The sequence below is a fragment of the Bathycoccus prasinos genome, assembly GCF_002220235.1.
Source record: "Bathycoccus prasinos genomic : Chromosome_8".
Classification (NCBI taxonomy): Eukaryota; Viridiplantae; Chlorophyta; class Mamiellophyceae; order Mamiellales; family Bathycoccaceae; genus Bathycoccus; species Bathycoccus prasinos.
Window position 1 is genome coordinate 451,499 of NC_024001.1, and position 14,835 is coordinate 466,333.

Consider the following 14,835-nt stretch of genomic DNA (forward strand, 5'->3'; position numbering starts at 1 on the left):
AGCAAAAAGTAGAGAAGAGCAGAAAAGAGAGACCAGAGAGCAATCGCGCGCGCGCGCGTTCAACTCGCGGAAAAGGAAAGAGAGAGAGAGAGAGAAAGTACACGTCGGATTTCTCTTACCTTTTTTCTTCTTTAAGGGTGTTGTTGTGGTTGACTTTTTCGCTTTTTTTCGCCCAAATTTGGGTGCACAAAGTGAAGCTCTCGAGAGTTTCACGAAAAGAGAGATTCCTCAGAGATATAAAATTTAACTAGGAATAATAACAAAAGATATACATCACAGTAACGCTGAGAGGTGTTCTTGAGAGAGAGAGAGAGAACAAGAAGAAGAACTTTTCACGAGAGAGAGATTGGTCGCGTTAAAATGCCGGGAACGCGCAAACAACAATCTCAACAATCGGGGGGTTCCGGAATGATTTTGGAGAACGATGTCGACGGGAGGGGGAAGGAAAATGACGACGAGATGAGGAACGTAACGAAGACGACGAAGAGAGGAGGACGATCGTCGAAGCGAGGAGGAAAAACACCATCGACTGACGCAGCGGTTGAAGAAGAGGAAGTTTTCGAAGAGGAAGAAGAAGAGGAAATAATGGTGGTCGAGAAGGAGGACGTTTTCATGGGCGAAGATGATGTCGAGAAAAAGGGGAACAACAACAACAACAACAACGGGGAAAAGTCGAAGAATAAACCGCCGAAAAATCCTCCAAAATCTTTGGACGCGTTGAAAGCGCGATTAGAAGCGACGAAGAGTAAAGTATCGTCCAAGAGTAATAAGGAGAGAGAAAGTGAGACTCTCGGGTTTATCGGCGAAAAGGAAACGAGCGGCGTTCCTCCCACTCCGGGGGCGCTTCTCGGGGGCAACGATACGACCATGAACTTTGGCAACGCGACGAACGCGATGGATACCGTGAACATTAACATGGATAATACGAATAACGCGACGACGACAACGACGACCACCAACACCGGTGAGATGCTCGTTGATAACAATTCACCGGCGACGACCGTGGCGCTCGACGTGCCGAAAATTGAAGTGCCGGAAATCAATATCGAAGCGCTCGCGGCGAAGCATTTCGATAGCGCGTTGGAGGAAGAAATCAGTCACTCGTTGAACTGGAAATCCATAGCGCCGTCGCACGATTTCAAAAACTTGGTCAAGGAAAGAAACAACGCGATTTCGGACTTTAAGAAGATTTTACCCGAAGTGATGCGGAAGAAGGACCGATTGGTGGAAGATACGGTGAGAGCGACGAGAGGATTTCAAGAAACCGTCTCGACGCTGCAAGAACACACCGCGAGAGCAGCGGCACAAGTGCAAAGCGCCAGAAACGAGGCTAAGTTGGCGGAACAAAAGTTGAAAAGCGCCAAGGCGGAGTTTGTCGCGCGAGAGGCAAAAATGCTTTCCAACTTTTCCCAAAACGAAGAACACAAGCAACAAGAGAACGAGACGTTGAGGAACGAGTTAGTCGAACAAAGCGTTCAGCTGCAACAAAAACAAAAACTGTTGGACCAAGCGGAGAAGAAGTTGAAAAGTTTCGAGAAGAACTCGGAGAAGGACAGCGAGCAAGTGTTGAAGTTGAGGGACGAAAACATCGAGTTGGAGAAGCAGTTGGCGGCGTTGAAGGCGGAAAATAAAGAGAAGGAAAAAGCGTTCGCGAGTCAATCGAAGACGTTGGAAGGGCAGTTGAAGAAGCAAGAGGCAGACTTTGAGGCAAAGTTAGCGAGTACGGAGGCGGCAAAAGTGACCTCGGATCAGTTGGCGAGAGAAATGACCGCAGAAAAAGAAGCGTCGATGGTAAAGTTGGAAGTCGCGGAGAAAGAGATTGCGAAATTGAGCGAATCGAGCGGCGCGACCAACGCGGCGTTGACGGAGCAGAACGCCAAGTTGGAGGAGAGTTTAGAAAAAGCCGAAAAGGAACTCAAAAAGAAAGAAAAAGAACTCGATCAGTCTTCCAAGCACGCTGATAAGAAGTTGGAGGGGTTGAACGCGGAGATTGCTGAGTTGCAAACTTTGAGAGAGCAAGCGGTGGAGTTGGAGGCATCTTTGAAGACGAACTGCGCAGAGTTGGAGAAGGAGAAAGCGGTGTTGGAAAAGAAAATCACGTCGTTAGAAAAGGATGGCGATAAGAAACTGTCCAAGATTGAAAAGTTAGAAGAGTCCATCGAGCGCGTGACGGGCGAGTTGAAAGATACGAAATCGGAGTTCAAAACGGCGGAAAGCGCACGCAAGGAGCTCTCCGAACAACTCGTCGCGTTACAATCGAAGCTCAACCTCGAGTCCAAGTCCACAGAACTCGAGCTCGCAAACGCGCATAAAGAAGTCAAGAGGTACGAGGACGACTTGGCGGACGCCAAGGCGCAGGCGAAATCTCTCATCGAACAGCAAGGGGAAATGATGGGTGAATTGAAGTGCGCTCGAGCGGAACTCGCGAGATTGGAAACCGAGCGCAGAGACTTCGAAAAGAACGGGTCGCAAACGTTGCAAGAGGCGCAAGAAAAGTGCAGAGCGGACTTGAAGGCGCAAGAGAAGGAGTTTCAAAAAGAGCTCAAGCAAGAGCGCAAGCAATACGACGAAAAGATGGAAGCCGAACGAGTCAAAGCCTCGGAGTCCATCGAAGCCTCGAGAGTCGAAAACGAAAAGCGCATCAACGTCGAGATCAAAAACACCGAGAAGTTATCTGCACAAATCGAAAAGTTGGAGAAGAAGTTGTCCAAGCTCGAGGAGGCGAAGAAGGCGTTGGAGACGGATTTGATGAACGCGACGCAAGAGAGCGGGAAAAACGCTTTAGAATTGAACCAAGAGTTGGAGAACATGAAGACGGCTTTAGAGCTCGCGGAAGAATTACGAACGGATTTAGACGCGGACGTCGAACGTTTAACGAACGAGCTTCGCATCGCCAAGACCGAAGCGGAGAAGGCGAAGGAGAACATGGCGGAGCTCATCGCAGAACAAAAACAACAGTTGACGGAACAGTTGGAGCGAGAGAAGAAGAGCTCGGAGAAAGCCATCAAACTCGAGACTCAAAAAATGAGCGAAAAGTTGGTGCAAAAGCTCGAACGTTCGGAGCAAAAGCGTCGCGACTTGGAAGCGCGAGTCACTGCGGCCGAAGCGAAGGAGAAGGAGCTCGGCGAAAAAATCGAAGTTTTGCGCAAGCAAAAAGCCGAGGCGGAACTCGGCGGCGCGGAAAAAGCCGAAGAAATCCAAGCGGCGTTAGAAAAGCTCGAAGCGGCAAAATCAGAAACGTTCGGTCACGAGCAAAGAATTGCGTCGGTCGTCGCGCAACTCGAGAACGAGCAGAAAGAAGTCGGGAAGCTCGAAAAATCGTTGAAATCCTTGGACGCGGAGAAAGCGGCGGAGATTGAAAACTTGAAATTTGAGCTCAAGGAGTCGAAAAAGGAGTTGAAATCGCTCACGAACGAGTTAGACGCCATGAAAGAAGCGCAAGCTCTCTTAGAGGAGGAAGAGAAAGACGGAAAAGGTGGCAACTCGGCCGGTGCAGCGTTGACGAGAAAGCTCGTCGAGCAAGCGAAAGCGATGGAGAACGCGAAAATGGACGCCATGGCTGCGGATGAACTTCGAAAGCTCGCCGAAGAAAAAACGCAAAGAATTGCCGAGCTCGAGGGTGAATTGTTAGACGCCGAAGCTTTGAGGCGACAGATGTTCAACCAAATTCAAGAGTTACGCGGTAACGTGCGCGTCTTTTGCCGCGTTCGACCATCCGGCAACGACGCCGCGACGCCGTGCGTAGAGACTTTGCCGGACACGACGAGCGTCAACTTACAGGTGGGTCCGAAGAAATCCTCCGCGTTTTCTTTCGATCGCGCGTTTGGGCCAGAGTCCACGCAAGAAGAAGTCTTTGGAGAAGTTTCTGGTTTAGTTCAATCCGCTTTAGATGGCTACAAAGTGTGCTTGTTTTCTTACGGTCAAACCGGAAGCGGTAAAACGCACACCATGCTTGGTGGATCCGACGACAGTTCGAGAGGTATCATCCCGAGAGCGGTTGAAAAAGTAGTCGAGGCGTCTAAAGTGAACGAAGTGAAAGGTTGGTCGTATAAAATGAAGGCGTCGTACGTCGAGATTTACAACGAAACCATTCGCGATTTGCTCGCGCCCGGCGCCGGCCACTCCGAGGCTCACAAAATTATCCACGAGAACGGGTCCACGACTATTTCTGGGGTCAACACCGAAATTGTCGAGTCCGTGGAGCAAGCGCACGTGTTGGTGCGTAAAGCTGCGGCCGCGCGTAAAGTCGAGGCGACGCAAATGAACGCGCACTCGTCTCGTTCGCACACGATTTTCATTTTACACGTCTCGGGCGTACACGCCGCGAGCGGCTCGACGTTATCTGGCGCTTTGAACCTCGTCGATTTGGCCGGTAGTGAACGCGTGGCTAGATCTGGTGCCAGTGGTGACCGCTTGAAGGAAGCGTGCGCGATTAACAAGAGCTTATCGTCGTTAGGTGACGTGTTTGCCGCGCTCGGCAGCAAAGCGAAACACGTTCCGTACCGCAACTCGAAATTAACGTATTTGTTAGCGCCCTGTTTAGGCGGTGACGGGAAGACGTTGATGTTCGTCAACGTCAGTCCAGACGACGACTCGAGCGAAGAGACGTCGTGCTCGTTGAAGTTTGCCGCGCAAGTCAACGCCGTAGAGTTGGGTAAAGGCGGCGCGAAGAGAAACGTGACGAGCGGCATGAATGCGAAGCCGGCGCAAGAAAAGGATGCCGATAAATCCTTCTCGGACGAGGAGAAGAAAGAGAAGAAGAGCAAGAAGCGTTCGAAAGACGATAACAACGACGATAGCGGCGACGGGAAGAAAAAATCGTCGCGAAAGGCGTGATAAAAAAGAAGAGAGAAAGAGAGAGAGAAAGAGGAGGGAGTTCCATTTTGAGGAGGGTGTTTGGTTGAGGAAGGCGTCGTAACATTTTTGTACTTAGTTTTCACAAGTTCGCATACTGTAAATAGACTACAGGGTAAATTTTATTCATTATTCACTATTACTTTTACTATTACTACTATCACTACTACTAGTATCAGCCTATGTATAATTCTACACGTCATCAATCTTTCTCTTTATCATCATCGTTAATAATGTCGTCTTCTTCCATCTTAGCGGCGCCGTCCCTTCCCTCGTTTTTAGCGTCGTCCATTTTTTGCTTCTTCGCGTTCTCGTCTCCATCGTCTTCTCGCTCTTTTCCTTTTCCTCCGTTTTTCTCCGTTTCCTTTTCCTCTGCCTCCTTTTTCTTCTTCTCCGCTTTCAGCGCTTGCTTCCTCTCCCACTTCTTCTTCTTCTCTTCCATCTGCGCTTGGAGCTCGTAATCGACGATAACCTCCACGGGCAAATCGTGCATGACGTCCTCGTCCGCGTCCGTCCAATAGGCTGACAAATCCGTGTCCCACAACTTTAAATCCGCAAAGGTCAAACTCGACGCGTCATCAAGATACGTCACGTTCGGCTTCTTTTCCTTTCTGGTTCCATCGTTATTTTCTTCCTCGTCTTTGATATCAAACTCATCCTCGCGTTCGATGTATTCTCGATTTTCCTTCAACTCTTGGAAATCCGGTTGAAACGCCGTCCACGACTCCTCGTACACTTTCGCCCACACGTACATGATCCCATTCGCACCAACGCCGATCATTAAAGGTCGTTTCGGATGATAACACGATCGGATCAATCCTTTTGCCTCGTTTGGCCCTTCTAAAACTCTCGTCAACTCCAACGTCTTCAAATTCCAACAGTGCACCTCGTGCGACGCCGTAGAGGAGGCGGCGTAAACGAATTTATTATCAAAAGCCACGCAGGCGGATTCCCAAGAAGATTGACTGTGTTCGTTCTCAAACTGACGCCTGTTCTTCAAAACGGTCGTCTCTAAACCAGTATCATCGTTGTTGTTATCATCATTCTTCAAATCTTCTTTCTCTTTATTCCGTTTTTTGTCCTCCACGTCCCCTACCACGTCAAAGGCGACGATACATTTCGAAAACGACACCACCAACAAAGTCTTCCCATCCCTGGACAGCTCCAAACGTTTTACCATTTTCGCATCTTTCGCCACCAACTCTATCGTTTGCACCAACTTCCACCCTCTCCTCATCTGCGCGCCTTCCCCGTCCTCTTTCAATCTCGCCACGCACAACCCGCCTCCCGTCGTCGCGTAGACGCAAAAATTCCCGCTCCTCGTCAATATCGCCGGACACCCGTGCACGTCCGCTTCATCCAAGGACCCTCCCGGTAACGGCACCACGGTATCCGGCCACATCGTTCCACTTCTCTTCGAAATCGCGCGAAACATCGGCGCTTTAAACCCCGCCGGCGAGAACAACAACGCCTTGAAATCTTTCGTAAACTCGATGTTATTCAAAGTGCCGATGTCCGTCATGCGAGTCTCCAGATCTCCGGTGAGAACGTCCCAGATTAATACGTGTCCGTTGGCATCCCCGGCCGCGATTTTCCGGTTATCTCGTCTCCAGCACAAACACCGGATGGGGAAAGAAACCTCTTCCTCCTCTTCCTCTTCCTCTTCTCCCACAGCAGCAGACTGAGGAGAATTCTCTTTCCTTCTCCTCCTTCTTTCCTCCGAGTGGTTGTTGTTTCGAAACTCTCTCACGACCGCCCGCGTGTCGAAGCACCACAAAACGATCGTCCCTTTGGTCGTCCCCGCGGCGAGGACGTTCCCTCGTCGGTTCCTGTTTCGTATCGTATGTTTATTATTGGAAATTCAAACATCCATCGTGTCAGCAGCGCAGAGAACAAAAAGCGATTCGTTTAAGAAGAAGTTTAACGAAGAAAGAAAGAGAACGGACGAAAGGAATATATCGCATACCACTGGCAACACGTCGTCCTCCCGCTCGACAACCGTTCCTCGATGTGCTCGAGCATGTTCGGGTCGTCTGGGTTCGCGAACAGATTGTTCATTTTGGTGTTCGTGTTTTCCCTAAAAGTGAGGAATTCTCGCCACTTCTGCGCGGGTGTATTCGACACGCAGACTACTACGAATAGCACTCAGAACGATGCCGAGCGCACCGTTAACGAAAGCGAAACAACGCGCCGCTCGACTTTTGCAGCAGCAACAACACGCGTACGAGCAAAACGTGTTCAACAGCTACCGGAGGAACGGCGTCGCAGTTTCCTCGTCTTCGGGAGGAGGAAACGCGACGACGAATACTGGTTTCGCCCCATCAGGAGGAGGGAAAGCACACGCGCACTTCCCACCAACCGTTCGAAAATCCTCCGTCGCGAATGTATCGGTGGATATCGAACGGAACGTGGAGTGCGTGCTCTCGAGGAAACGCGCGGAGATGATCGAATCCTCCGGCATGCACGAAAAACAGAGGAGAGTTCTGAGAGTGTATCTGTTCAACACGCACAACAACGACCAAGTGAATAACACGAACGAAGGCGAGGAAAACTCGTTGCAGGCGACAGGGAAGACGAAGAAAGTGTTGAAGTTTACGTTCGGGAAAAAGAAAGACGACGGCGTCGGAGTCGTCCCGGGTGGGATCGCGGCGACGACGGCGGCTGTCGCGGAAAAGAAGTCAAACGAAGCGCCTCCTCCTCCTCCTCCTCCTCGTTCGTTTAACTGCGACGGGACGGAAAAGAAGTGGACGTTTCACGTGCAAGGACGCGTGGTGAACGAGCGAGACGCGGAAGTGGACGCGAGGGAGGTGTTGTCGTCGGGAGGAGGAGGAGGAGGGCTGAAGTTTTCGCACTTTATCGAACGGATGAAGATTGACGTGTACGACGAACAACAAAATGGAAAGTTGGTGAAGAGCGTCGCGTGGGAACGTAAGGAATGCGGGGTTCCGAAAGATGGGTTCACGATTACCGTTCCCGGGGCGAAAGATTCTATGAGAGTGAGATGTGAAATACACTTAAGGAACGATCCGCCAAAGTTTCAATTGAGCGGAATGTTAGCCGACGTCGTGGGGAAAGAGGAAGAGAGCGCTGGGCGAGTGGTGTACGCGTTGTGGAGTCGATGTAAAGCGTTGGAGTTAGTCTCGGAAAAAGACCAATCGATGGTTGAATTGGACGAGACGTTCCTTGAGTTGTGCGAAAAGAACCCTTTGTTCAAGGAGAAAAAAGTGGGCGACGTCGTGCCGTTTAGATCCGTGTGCATTGCGTGCACGTCGCGAACGCACATGCCGAAAATCTCGGAGCCGTTAGTGTTCGAATATAAAGTCCGTCCGTACGGCCCGTCTCCAGCACATTGCGATTGTTACGACGTGAACGTCGAAACTTTACCGCCCGCGGCGGTTGGCCAGAACAGCGCGGTGACGAAGTATTCCGCTGCCACGAACGAACCGGAAGAGTTGGAGCAGAGAATATTCCAAGACTCCAACTTTATCGATTTCGCGAGAAAACGAAGAGCGTATTTGCTGAGCTTCTCGCAAGACCCGCAAGCGTTCATCGACAACTGCTTGATGGAATACTCGGAAATGTTCCAAGGCGTTCCGAGACGGCGAGAGGCGTGGTCGAAAGAGTGGACAAGTGATGCGGCGATGCGCGTGCTAGAAAAACAACGCAGTAGTTAGTTTTAGTCGTTTTTAGATGCTTAGTACATAGATACTACCGGTATTACACTTGTTATTATTGTCTAGTAATCGTTCGACGGTTCGACGAGCGTCACCTCGAAAACAATCTCTGCGAACTCCCTCTTCCCGAACTCTCTAAATCCTTCCGCGTGTTTCACCCTGTCTTCCCAAATCCTCACCTTCTTCGGCCCGTACGCTCGCACCATCCTCCGCAACTCCTCGCACTTATACTCCAACGTATCCCCGTTCCCTTTCTTAAAAACTAACTCGTGAAAACACAAAGTCTCGGTCGCGCCTTCCAACATGCGCAAGCACTCCGTCACTCTCCTGCTCAGCTTCTCAACTCTCCCCGTCATCATAATTCGCACGCAATCCGTCCGCGTTCGGTTCTCTACGTAACTCGCCCACGCCGGTCCGGGACCGACCTCTAAAGGCGGCTCCAAGCTCTCTTGTCTCCCCCACCACCCAACGTGCGGCCACGCTTGTCCGATTTTGTTCTCGTACATGATTTTGCCTTCGCGAGGTGTCGGCGTATTTACCAAGGTTCCGTCGAAGTCGTACACCAACAGTTCCGCGCAAGATGAAGTAGAACAACCGCTCTTGGTGTTGGTGTTGGTGTTGGTCTTCCTCCCAGCATCATCATCATCATCATCAAAACGCATCATCCCCGCGCGTTCGTTTCTCGAGTATCCTCCTCCTCTTCACACGCCACTATAAAAAATCAAAACCTCGCGTGCACGCGTTCGTCCTCGAACACTTTTCTCAGGTGTTCGCTTTGCACGAGTATCGTTTCCAGTTGAATTTCCGCCAAACGAACCCGTTCTTGGTGGTCTTCTTCTTTTCCCGGAGTTGTCTTTTCCCGGTACGCTCGCTGTAACCGGTCGCGAACGAATAAAGTTCGAGATTCGGTCGGGAATAACGCCGCGGCTCGGTAGATTTTGCGGTACAGGGAAAGCGAGTGAGATCGTAACGATGACGGTGGTGACATCAAACCGCCGAACCGCGCGTTTGTTTTAGTGATGATGCGATGGTTTGTTTTTCCATTTTATCCACAAAAGAAAAGAAGAGGAAACACGATGAGCGCTGCGGCCTCGTCTCGATCCACCGCCGGCTCGATCGATCTCGCGAGGAGGAGGAGGAGGGACGACGAGAATACTAACAACAACAACAACAACAGGAATAAAAGGAGGAATATTTCCAACCAGCGCGTGAAAGTTGGCGCCATCGGTGAAGTCATTCGGTTTCGCAATTTCGAAACGAGTTGGAACTCGAACGAGAAAACGCTCGCGTTCGAGCGAAAGGACGAACGGTTTCGAGACGTGCAGTTTCGCGAAAATCAGTTTCGTTTGCTGGAACCCTTGTTGGTGCCACTGGTCGGCGAGGAAGAGGGGTTCGCGGAGTTGATTTTGACGTGCCCGGAAGTGCTCGGGATGGATGCGAGACAATTGGGTTGGACTTTGGTGTTGCTCAGTGCTGGTGACGAAGGAGACTCGCTCGTGGATATCGCGAAGACGACGCCGGAGAGGTTGGTGTTGAGCGAGGAAGACATCGCGAGGATGAAAAGAGAACGAAATAAAATGTACACAGAACAGAAGAAACGAGCCGTTTTGAAAGCGAGAGAGGCTGTGGCGAAGTTATCGCAGACGATGATGCAAAATGTGGCGAGCGGTAAAAGCGAGAATAACGACACCGCGAGGATGTCCAGGGACGGGAGAACGGAAGGCGGGAATGCAAAATATGCGGTGCAAGGGACTTTAAAAGGCACATCCACGAGAGAAGGGGATATTATCGCTCGGTTCTGGAATCTCTGGGGAGGGAGCAACCGATGCCGTCAGATTTTAACGAAAAGCGCGAGAGATTCAATATATAGAACGCCGGGAAGATTGGAGGCGAAATTGTTAGCGCTCGATCGAGTGTTTCCTTTTTTAGACGTGCCACTGTTTATGCATAAGGAGCCAAGGCTGTTTGAAGTGGATACGAACGAGTTAATTATGCGAGTAGCGAAATGTAGAGACGTGTTTAGGAGTGGTTCGGTCGCGCACGTGGTGACTCTCGCCCCAGGGATTTTGCTGGAAGATCTCGAGGAAGTGAAGGAGGCGTTATGTTCGTTTAAAAGAAATAACAACTTGCGTTCGGAACATGAAGTTTACGAGGAAAGTTGCACTTTGTTCATGGCGTTGCAAACGAAAATGAACAAAGCGAGACCAAACGATCCGGAAATTTTATACGCGGAGTCTTTGAAAGCGCACGTGATTGAAGGAAACATGGGATGCTCGATATAAAATACAAAAAACAACTGCAGATACAATAGACTAATTTTTAGACAATATGATAATAATAGCAGCAGCCGCACGCGAAAACAATGCATAATATTATTTCTTCCTGTCCACCGCTCTGTTCGTAATCTCTCTAAGCGCCGCTCTGCAGGTATTCGCAAACTCGCAATCGATATCAGGCAATTCTTCCAACGCATCCAAGGCTAAATTTCGGTGTTCGTTGGCCAAATCCGAAGCCATTTCAATACCATCGCTTTCGAAGACAAGCTTCGCCGCGCGTTCGACGTCGCCAATCTCTTTGAAGCGACGTTTGATCAACGAGTGCAACTCCGGGAACTTCTCAGCGGCGAACAAAACTGGCGCGGTGGCGATACCTTCCCTCAAATCCCCTAGAGTTGGTTTCCCGAGCAAACTCGAATCTCCGATGTAATCGAGCACATCGTCGCGGAACTGAAACGCTAAACCTAGGTGTCTTCCGAATCTCTCTGCAATTTCTGAAGTTTCTGAGCTGTGACCGCCTAACAACGCCACCGCTTTAGCGCTGTTACCTATCAAAGAGGCGGTTTTATAATACGATTTCTCAATGTACCGCTCGATAGACGACGACGAAGAAGAAGAGGAGGAGGAGGAGGAAGAGGAAGAACCACTCCCACTCCTTTCATCTTCGTCCTTTGCTTGCGTCATTTGCATCACTTCTCCTTTCACTAAATGTTCCAAAACGCGACTCAATAACTCAATCACTTCTACGTTGCGCAAACTCGCCAAAGTTACCGACGCTCTCGCGAGTAAGAAATCTCCCGCTAAAATCGCCAACTTATTCCCAACCTCTAAATTCAAAGCTCGTAAACCTCTCCTCGTTGCCGACCCGTCCAAAACATCGTCGTGCAATAAACTCGCCACGTGAATTAACTCCGTAATCTCCGCTAATCTTCTCTGTCTCTGTCTGTTATCGCTCGGCACCTCGTGCGCCGGCGACAAATCTACCGTTTCTTCTTCTGCGCTATTTCTGCTACTACGAAATGATGACGAGGAGAACGCATCTCCAGAAGACATCCGCCTTCCGACATCTTCTCCTCCCCCCCTGACAACATCACCGGAGTTAGAAACCGGACTCAACGCGCTCGCCATCAGCAACAACACCGTCGGTCGCATCCGCTTCCCTTCCGCGCCGTACTTGAAAAAATACTCCGCCGCGTTCGCCAGAGCCGGTAAATCCGTTTGCACCGCCACTCTCATTCTGTCCGAGATAAATTGTAACTCTTTTTGTACCAACGAGAATGGATCCGGGACGAGAATGTTTTCGTACTTTGATTTTTGTCGCAATCCACCATTTCTACCATTGGTGTTGGCTGACGCCGACGACGATGGGTTTTTTTCCAACACGTCCGCGTACGCGGAAAAGAACCTCCCTTTCGTCATCGTCTCGGAGTCGTCGATTTTGTCCTCGCCTCTTCCCGTCGTCGTTTGTGTTGGTTTTCTCGTCGTCGTTCGTTCAAAGCCCGCTCCTTTGCTCGCGAAAGTTCCAAAGCGTTTTCCTCTTCTTATCTCCTTCCCGTCGTCGTCGTCATCCCATCGGCGATGCGATGATGATGATTTCCCGACGCCGTTTCCTCCGCGCGAAGAACTTTGAGAAGAAGAAGACGGAGACAAAGGCGCGCGAGGAGACACCGCGAAAGGTCTTCGTCCTCCTCTCCAAGTTCGTCGCGTGAATACTTTTAGTAAAGACATACTCTTCTCTCTTTCTCGTTGTTGTTGTTGTTGTTGTTTTTCCCTTTTGCGCGTGGGGAAAGTCTGCGGTTTTGGACTTCGTTTTCTCATAAAGAACGCGCGCATTTATTCTCTCTCTCTCTCTTACTTTCTTCCGGTATTTGTCTCGCGTTGAGAGGTGGAGAGAGACCGCAGAGAGAGAGAGAGAGAGAGGGAGACGGAGGAGCGACTGTTTACGCGCGCGAACTCTTTCTCTCTCTTTCTCTTTGGTGCGAGATTTCTCTCTCGCCGCTCGGGTTTCCCTACCGGCGAGGGGAGCCGGAAACGACGAGGGGATAAAGAGAGAGAGAGAGAGAAAGGTTTCATCGCGAACGAGAACGCTCAAAAGAGAGCGAAGTATGGCCCCGACGATTTCGACGTCGCGTTGGTGGTGTCGTCATCATCAGCGAGGACCTTTTACGACAACACAGCGAACGACGATTTCAAAAGTGTCCTTCCTCCTGTGTGTCCTGTTACTTTTGGCGCATTTCTTCGCCCGAACGTTCCCGCGGGTCATCAAAGAGCAACAGCAAAAATACATCTTTCAAACCGGGACGAATAGGCTGGATTATTATCGCGATGGTTTGAATACGAATCATCAAAAGGAGGAGGTGGGGATGATCACGTACGCGAGGCGCGAAGAGAGCGAAGATGAAGCGCGGTTGGAAGAGAAGAGCTCGCACGAGTCGTCTTTATCGTTATCGAGATTTGGCTCGGAGAAAACGCGGGAGGACGACGACGTCTCGGAATCCGCAGATACGTCTGGATTGGATTACGCGTCGTTGCCGAGAGTTTTGCTGAAAGGCGACAAGTTGCAGTGTAAATGCGGGAGTTGGAAGTGCGAGAGTTTCGATCAACCCAGGGTGAGTTTTGTGATTTCGAGAGAGATTGAGGACGTCGGGGAGTTGCTGAACGTTTTGAATAGCATCGATGCGATGGATGGAGATGAAGGGAAAGATTGCGAGGTGCTGGTGAACGGCGACGGATTAAAGTCTTCTTCTTCTTCGAAAGATAACGGAGAGGATGGAATCAACGCGTTGATTGCGATGATTCGGAAACAAGGCGGGTTTACGAACAACTTAGCCAGTTATAGGAACGAACCGTTAGAGAGGATAGTCATCGTGAAGAGCGAAAGTGGGAATAACAAGAATGACGATGGCGTCATGTTGGAGCGGTTAGTTTCTGGAGCGTTGGCGGCGAAAGTGCGATTTGTGGAGAACGCCGGGAACGTACGCGAAGAAACACCGATGGAGTTGAAAACGACCGTTTTGAAACGATTAAGAGCGGTAGATAGTAGTAGTAGTAGCAGCAGCGGTAGCAGTAGTAGTAGCACGCCGACGAGCAAAGCTGACGTCCACCCGCGCGTCTCGTTCGCGGTGCAGTACTTCAAGAGGCCAAATTTGGTACAGAAAATAGCCACGCAATTGGCCGGGTATGCGATTAAATATAATTTCGCGGTTGAAGTTTTAATCAACGACGATTCGGCCACGGAAATCCAGGAGTGGCACGAAGCTTTCAAGCAAATTCCACACGCGATAGTTTGCGCTGGGAACGTCCACGAGATTCGCGGGTACAATCGATTGGCACTCATGTCTCGAGCGCAAATCGTCGCCGTGATTCAAGACGACGATTTACCTCCGACGGAGCCGAACTGGTTAATCCAAGCCGAGGATAACTTTTACGAGCACAAAAAGTTGGCGTTGATTGCCGGTTTAGTCGGCCAGATTCAAGGCGGGCCAGATACTGGACGGTGGGGAAAGCAAAGAGGGCGACACGTGAAACAAATCCCGTATTACGATTCCAAAGGCAGACCGTTTATGTTTGTCTCGTGGGCAAACATCGGTCCGTTTGTTTTAAAACGAGACGCATTCTTATCCTCCGGGATGTTTCACGACAGTTACTCCTGCCGAGGCGACCCTGGCATCGGTTTCGATTACGAATACGGTATTCGCTTGTGGAGAAACAACAGAGAAGTCGCTCTGCAAATCATGCAGTTTCGATACCACGTCGGCGCGAGTAGGACGAGCGGAACGAGAAGCTCAACGAACATGAAAACGAGAAGAGATAACATCGAGTCTCGAAACACGAAGTTGATTCACCACGTGCACAAAGGCTTTTACGTGAACCACGCTCCGGAAGGCGCGAATAAGAGTCCCAAGGCGAAAGCGATGTCGGTGAAGCAAACGTGTAAAGCGGCGACGTTGCCGACGCTGGCGAATAAACGATTAGCGAAGAATAGAAAAGATAGTAAGAGCGGATTCTTTAGTGGCTAAATATAACCGGTT

At 50.3% G+C, this 14,835-nt stretch overlaps 7 protein-coding genes across 7 annotated transcripts; 4 read left to right on the forward strand and 3 right to left on the reverse strand.

The window, feature by feature from the left end:
- Positions 1-360: 360 nt before the first annotated feature.
- On the forward strand, positions 361-4,836 carry Bathy08g02470 (predicted protein; the record flags this gene model as incomplete). Its single annotated transcript, XM_007511615.1, has 1 exon — positions 361-4,836. One exon carries the CDS (start codon positions 361-363, stop codon positions 4,834-4,836), a length of 4,476 nt encoding a protein of 1,491 aa, XP_007511677.1.
- A 220-nt stretch (positions 4,837-5,056) lies between these two features.
- Bathy08g02480 (predicted protein) lies at positions 5,057-6,912 on the reverse strand (the record flags this gene model as incomplete). Its single annotated transcript, XM_007511360.1, has 2 exons — positions 5,057-6,683; positions 6,821-6,912. 2 exons carry the CDS (start codon positions 6,910-6,912, stop codon positions 5,057-5,059), a joined length of 1,719 nt encoding a protein of 572 aa, XP_007511422.1.
- Positions 6,913-7,007: 95 nt separating this feature from the next.
- On the forward strand, positions 7,008-8,528 carry Bathy08g02490 (SWI/SNF transcription activation complex subunit (ISS); the record flags this gene model as incomplete). The annotated part of the gene is made up of 1 exon (XM_007511681.1): positions 7,008-8,528. The coding sequence occupies one exon, from the start codon at positions 7,008-7,010 to the stop codon at positions 8,526-8,528; it is 1,521 nt and encodes a 506-aa protein (XP_007511743.1).
- Positions 8,529-8,590: 62 nt separating this feature from the next.
- Bathy08g02500 (predicted protein) lies at positions 8,591-9,190 on the reverse strand (the record flags this gene model as incomplete). The annotated part of the gene is made up of 1 exon (XM_007511663.1): positions 8,591-9,190. The coding sequence occupies one exon, from the start codon at positions 9,188-9,190 to the stop codon at positions 8,591-8,593; it is 600 nt and encodes a 199-aa protein (XP_007511725.1).
- Positions 9,191-9,604: 414 nt separating this feature from the next.
- Positions 9,605-10,810, forward strand: Bathy08g02510 (predicted protein; the record flags this gene model as incomplete). Its single annotated transcript, XM_007511470.1, has 1 exon — positions 9,605-10,810. The coding sequence occupies one exon, from the start codon at positions 9,605-9,607 to the stop codon at positions 10,808-10,810; it is 1,206 nt and encodes a 401-aa protein (XP_007511532.1).
- A 90-nt stretch (positions 10,811-10,900) lies between these two features.
- Positions 10,901-12,223, reverse strand: Bathy08g02520 (predicted protein; the record flags this gene model as incomplete). The annotated part of the gene is made up of 1 exon (XM_007511762.1): positions 10,901-12,223. The coding sequence occupies one exon, from the start codon at positions 12,221-12,223 to the stop codon at positions 10,901-10,903; it is 1,323 nt and encodes a 440-aa protein (XP_007511824.1).
- Positions 12,224-12,909: 686 nt separating this feature from the next.
- On the forward strand, positions 12,910-14,789 carry Bathy08g02530 (hypothetical protein CHLREDRAFT_166609; the record flags this gene model as incomplete). The annotated part of the gene is made up of 2 exons (XM_007511450.1): positions 12,910-14,735; positions 14,780-14,789. 2 exons carry the CDS (start codon positions 12,910-12,912, stop codon positions 14,787-14,789), a joined length of 1,836 nt encoding a protein of 611 aa, XP_007511512.1.
- Between the last annotated feature and the right edge of the window lie 46 nt (positions 14,790-14,835).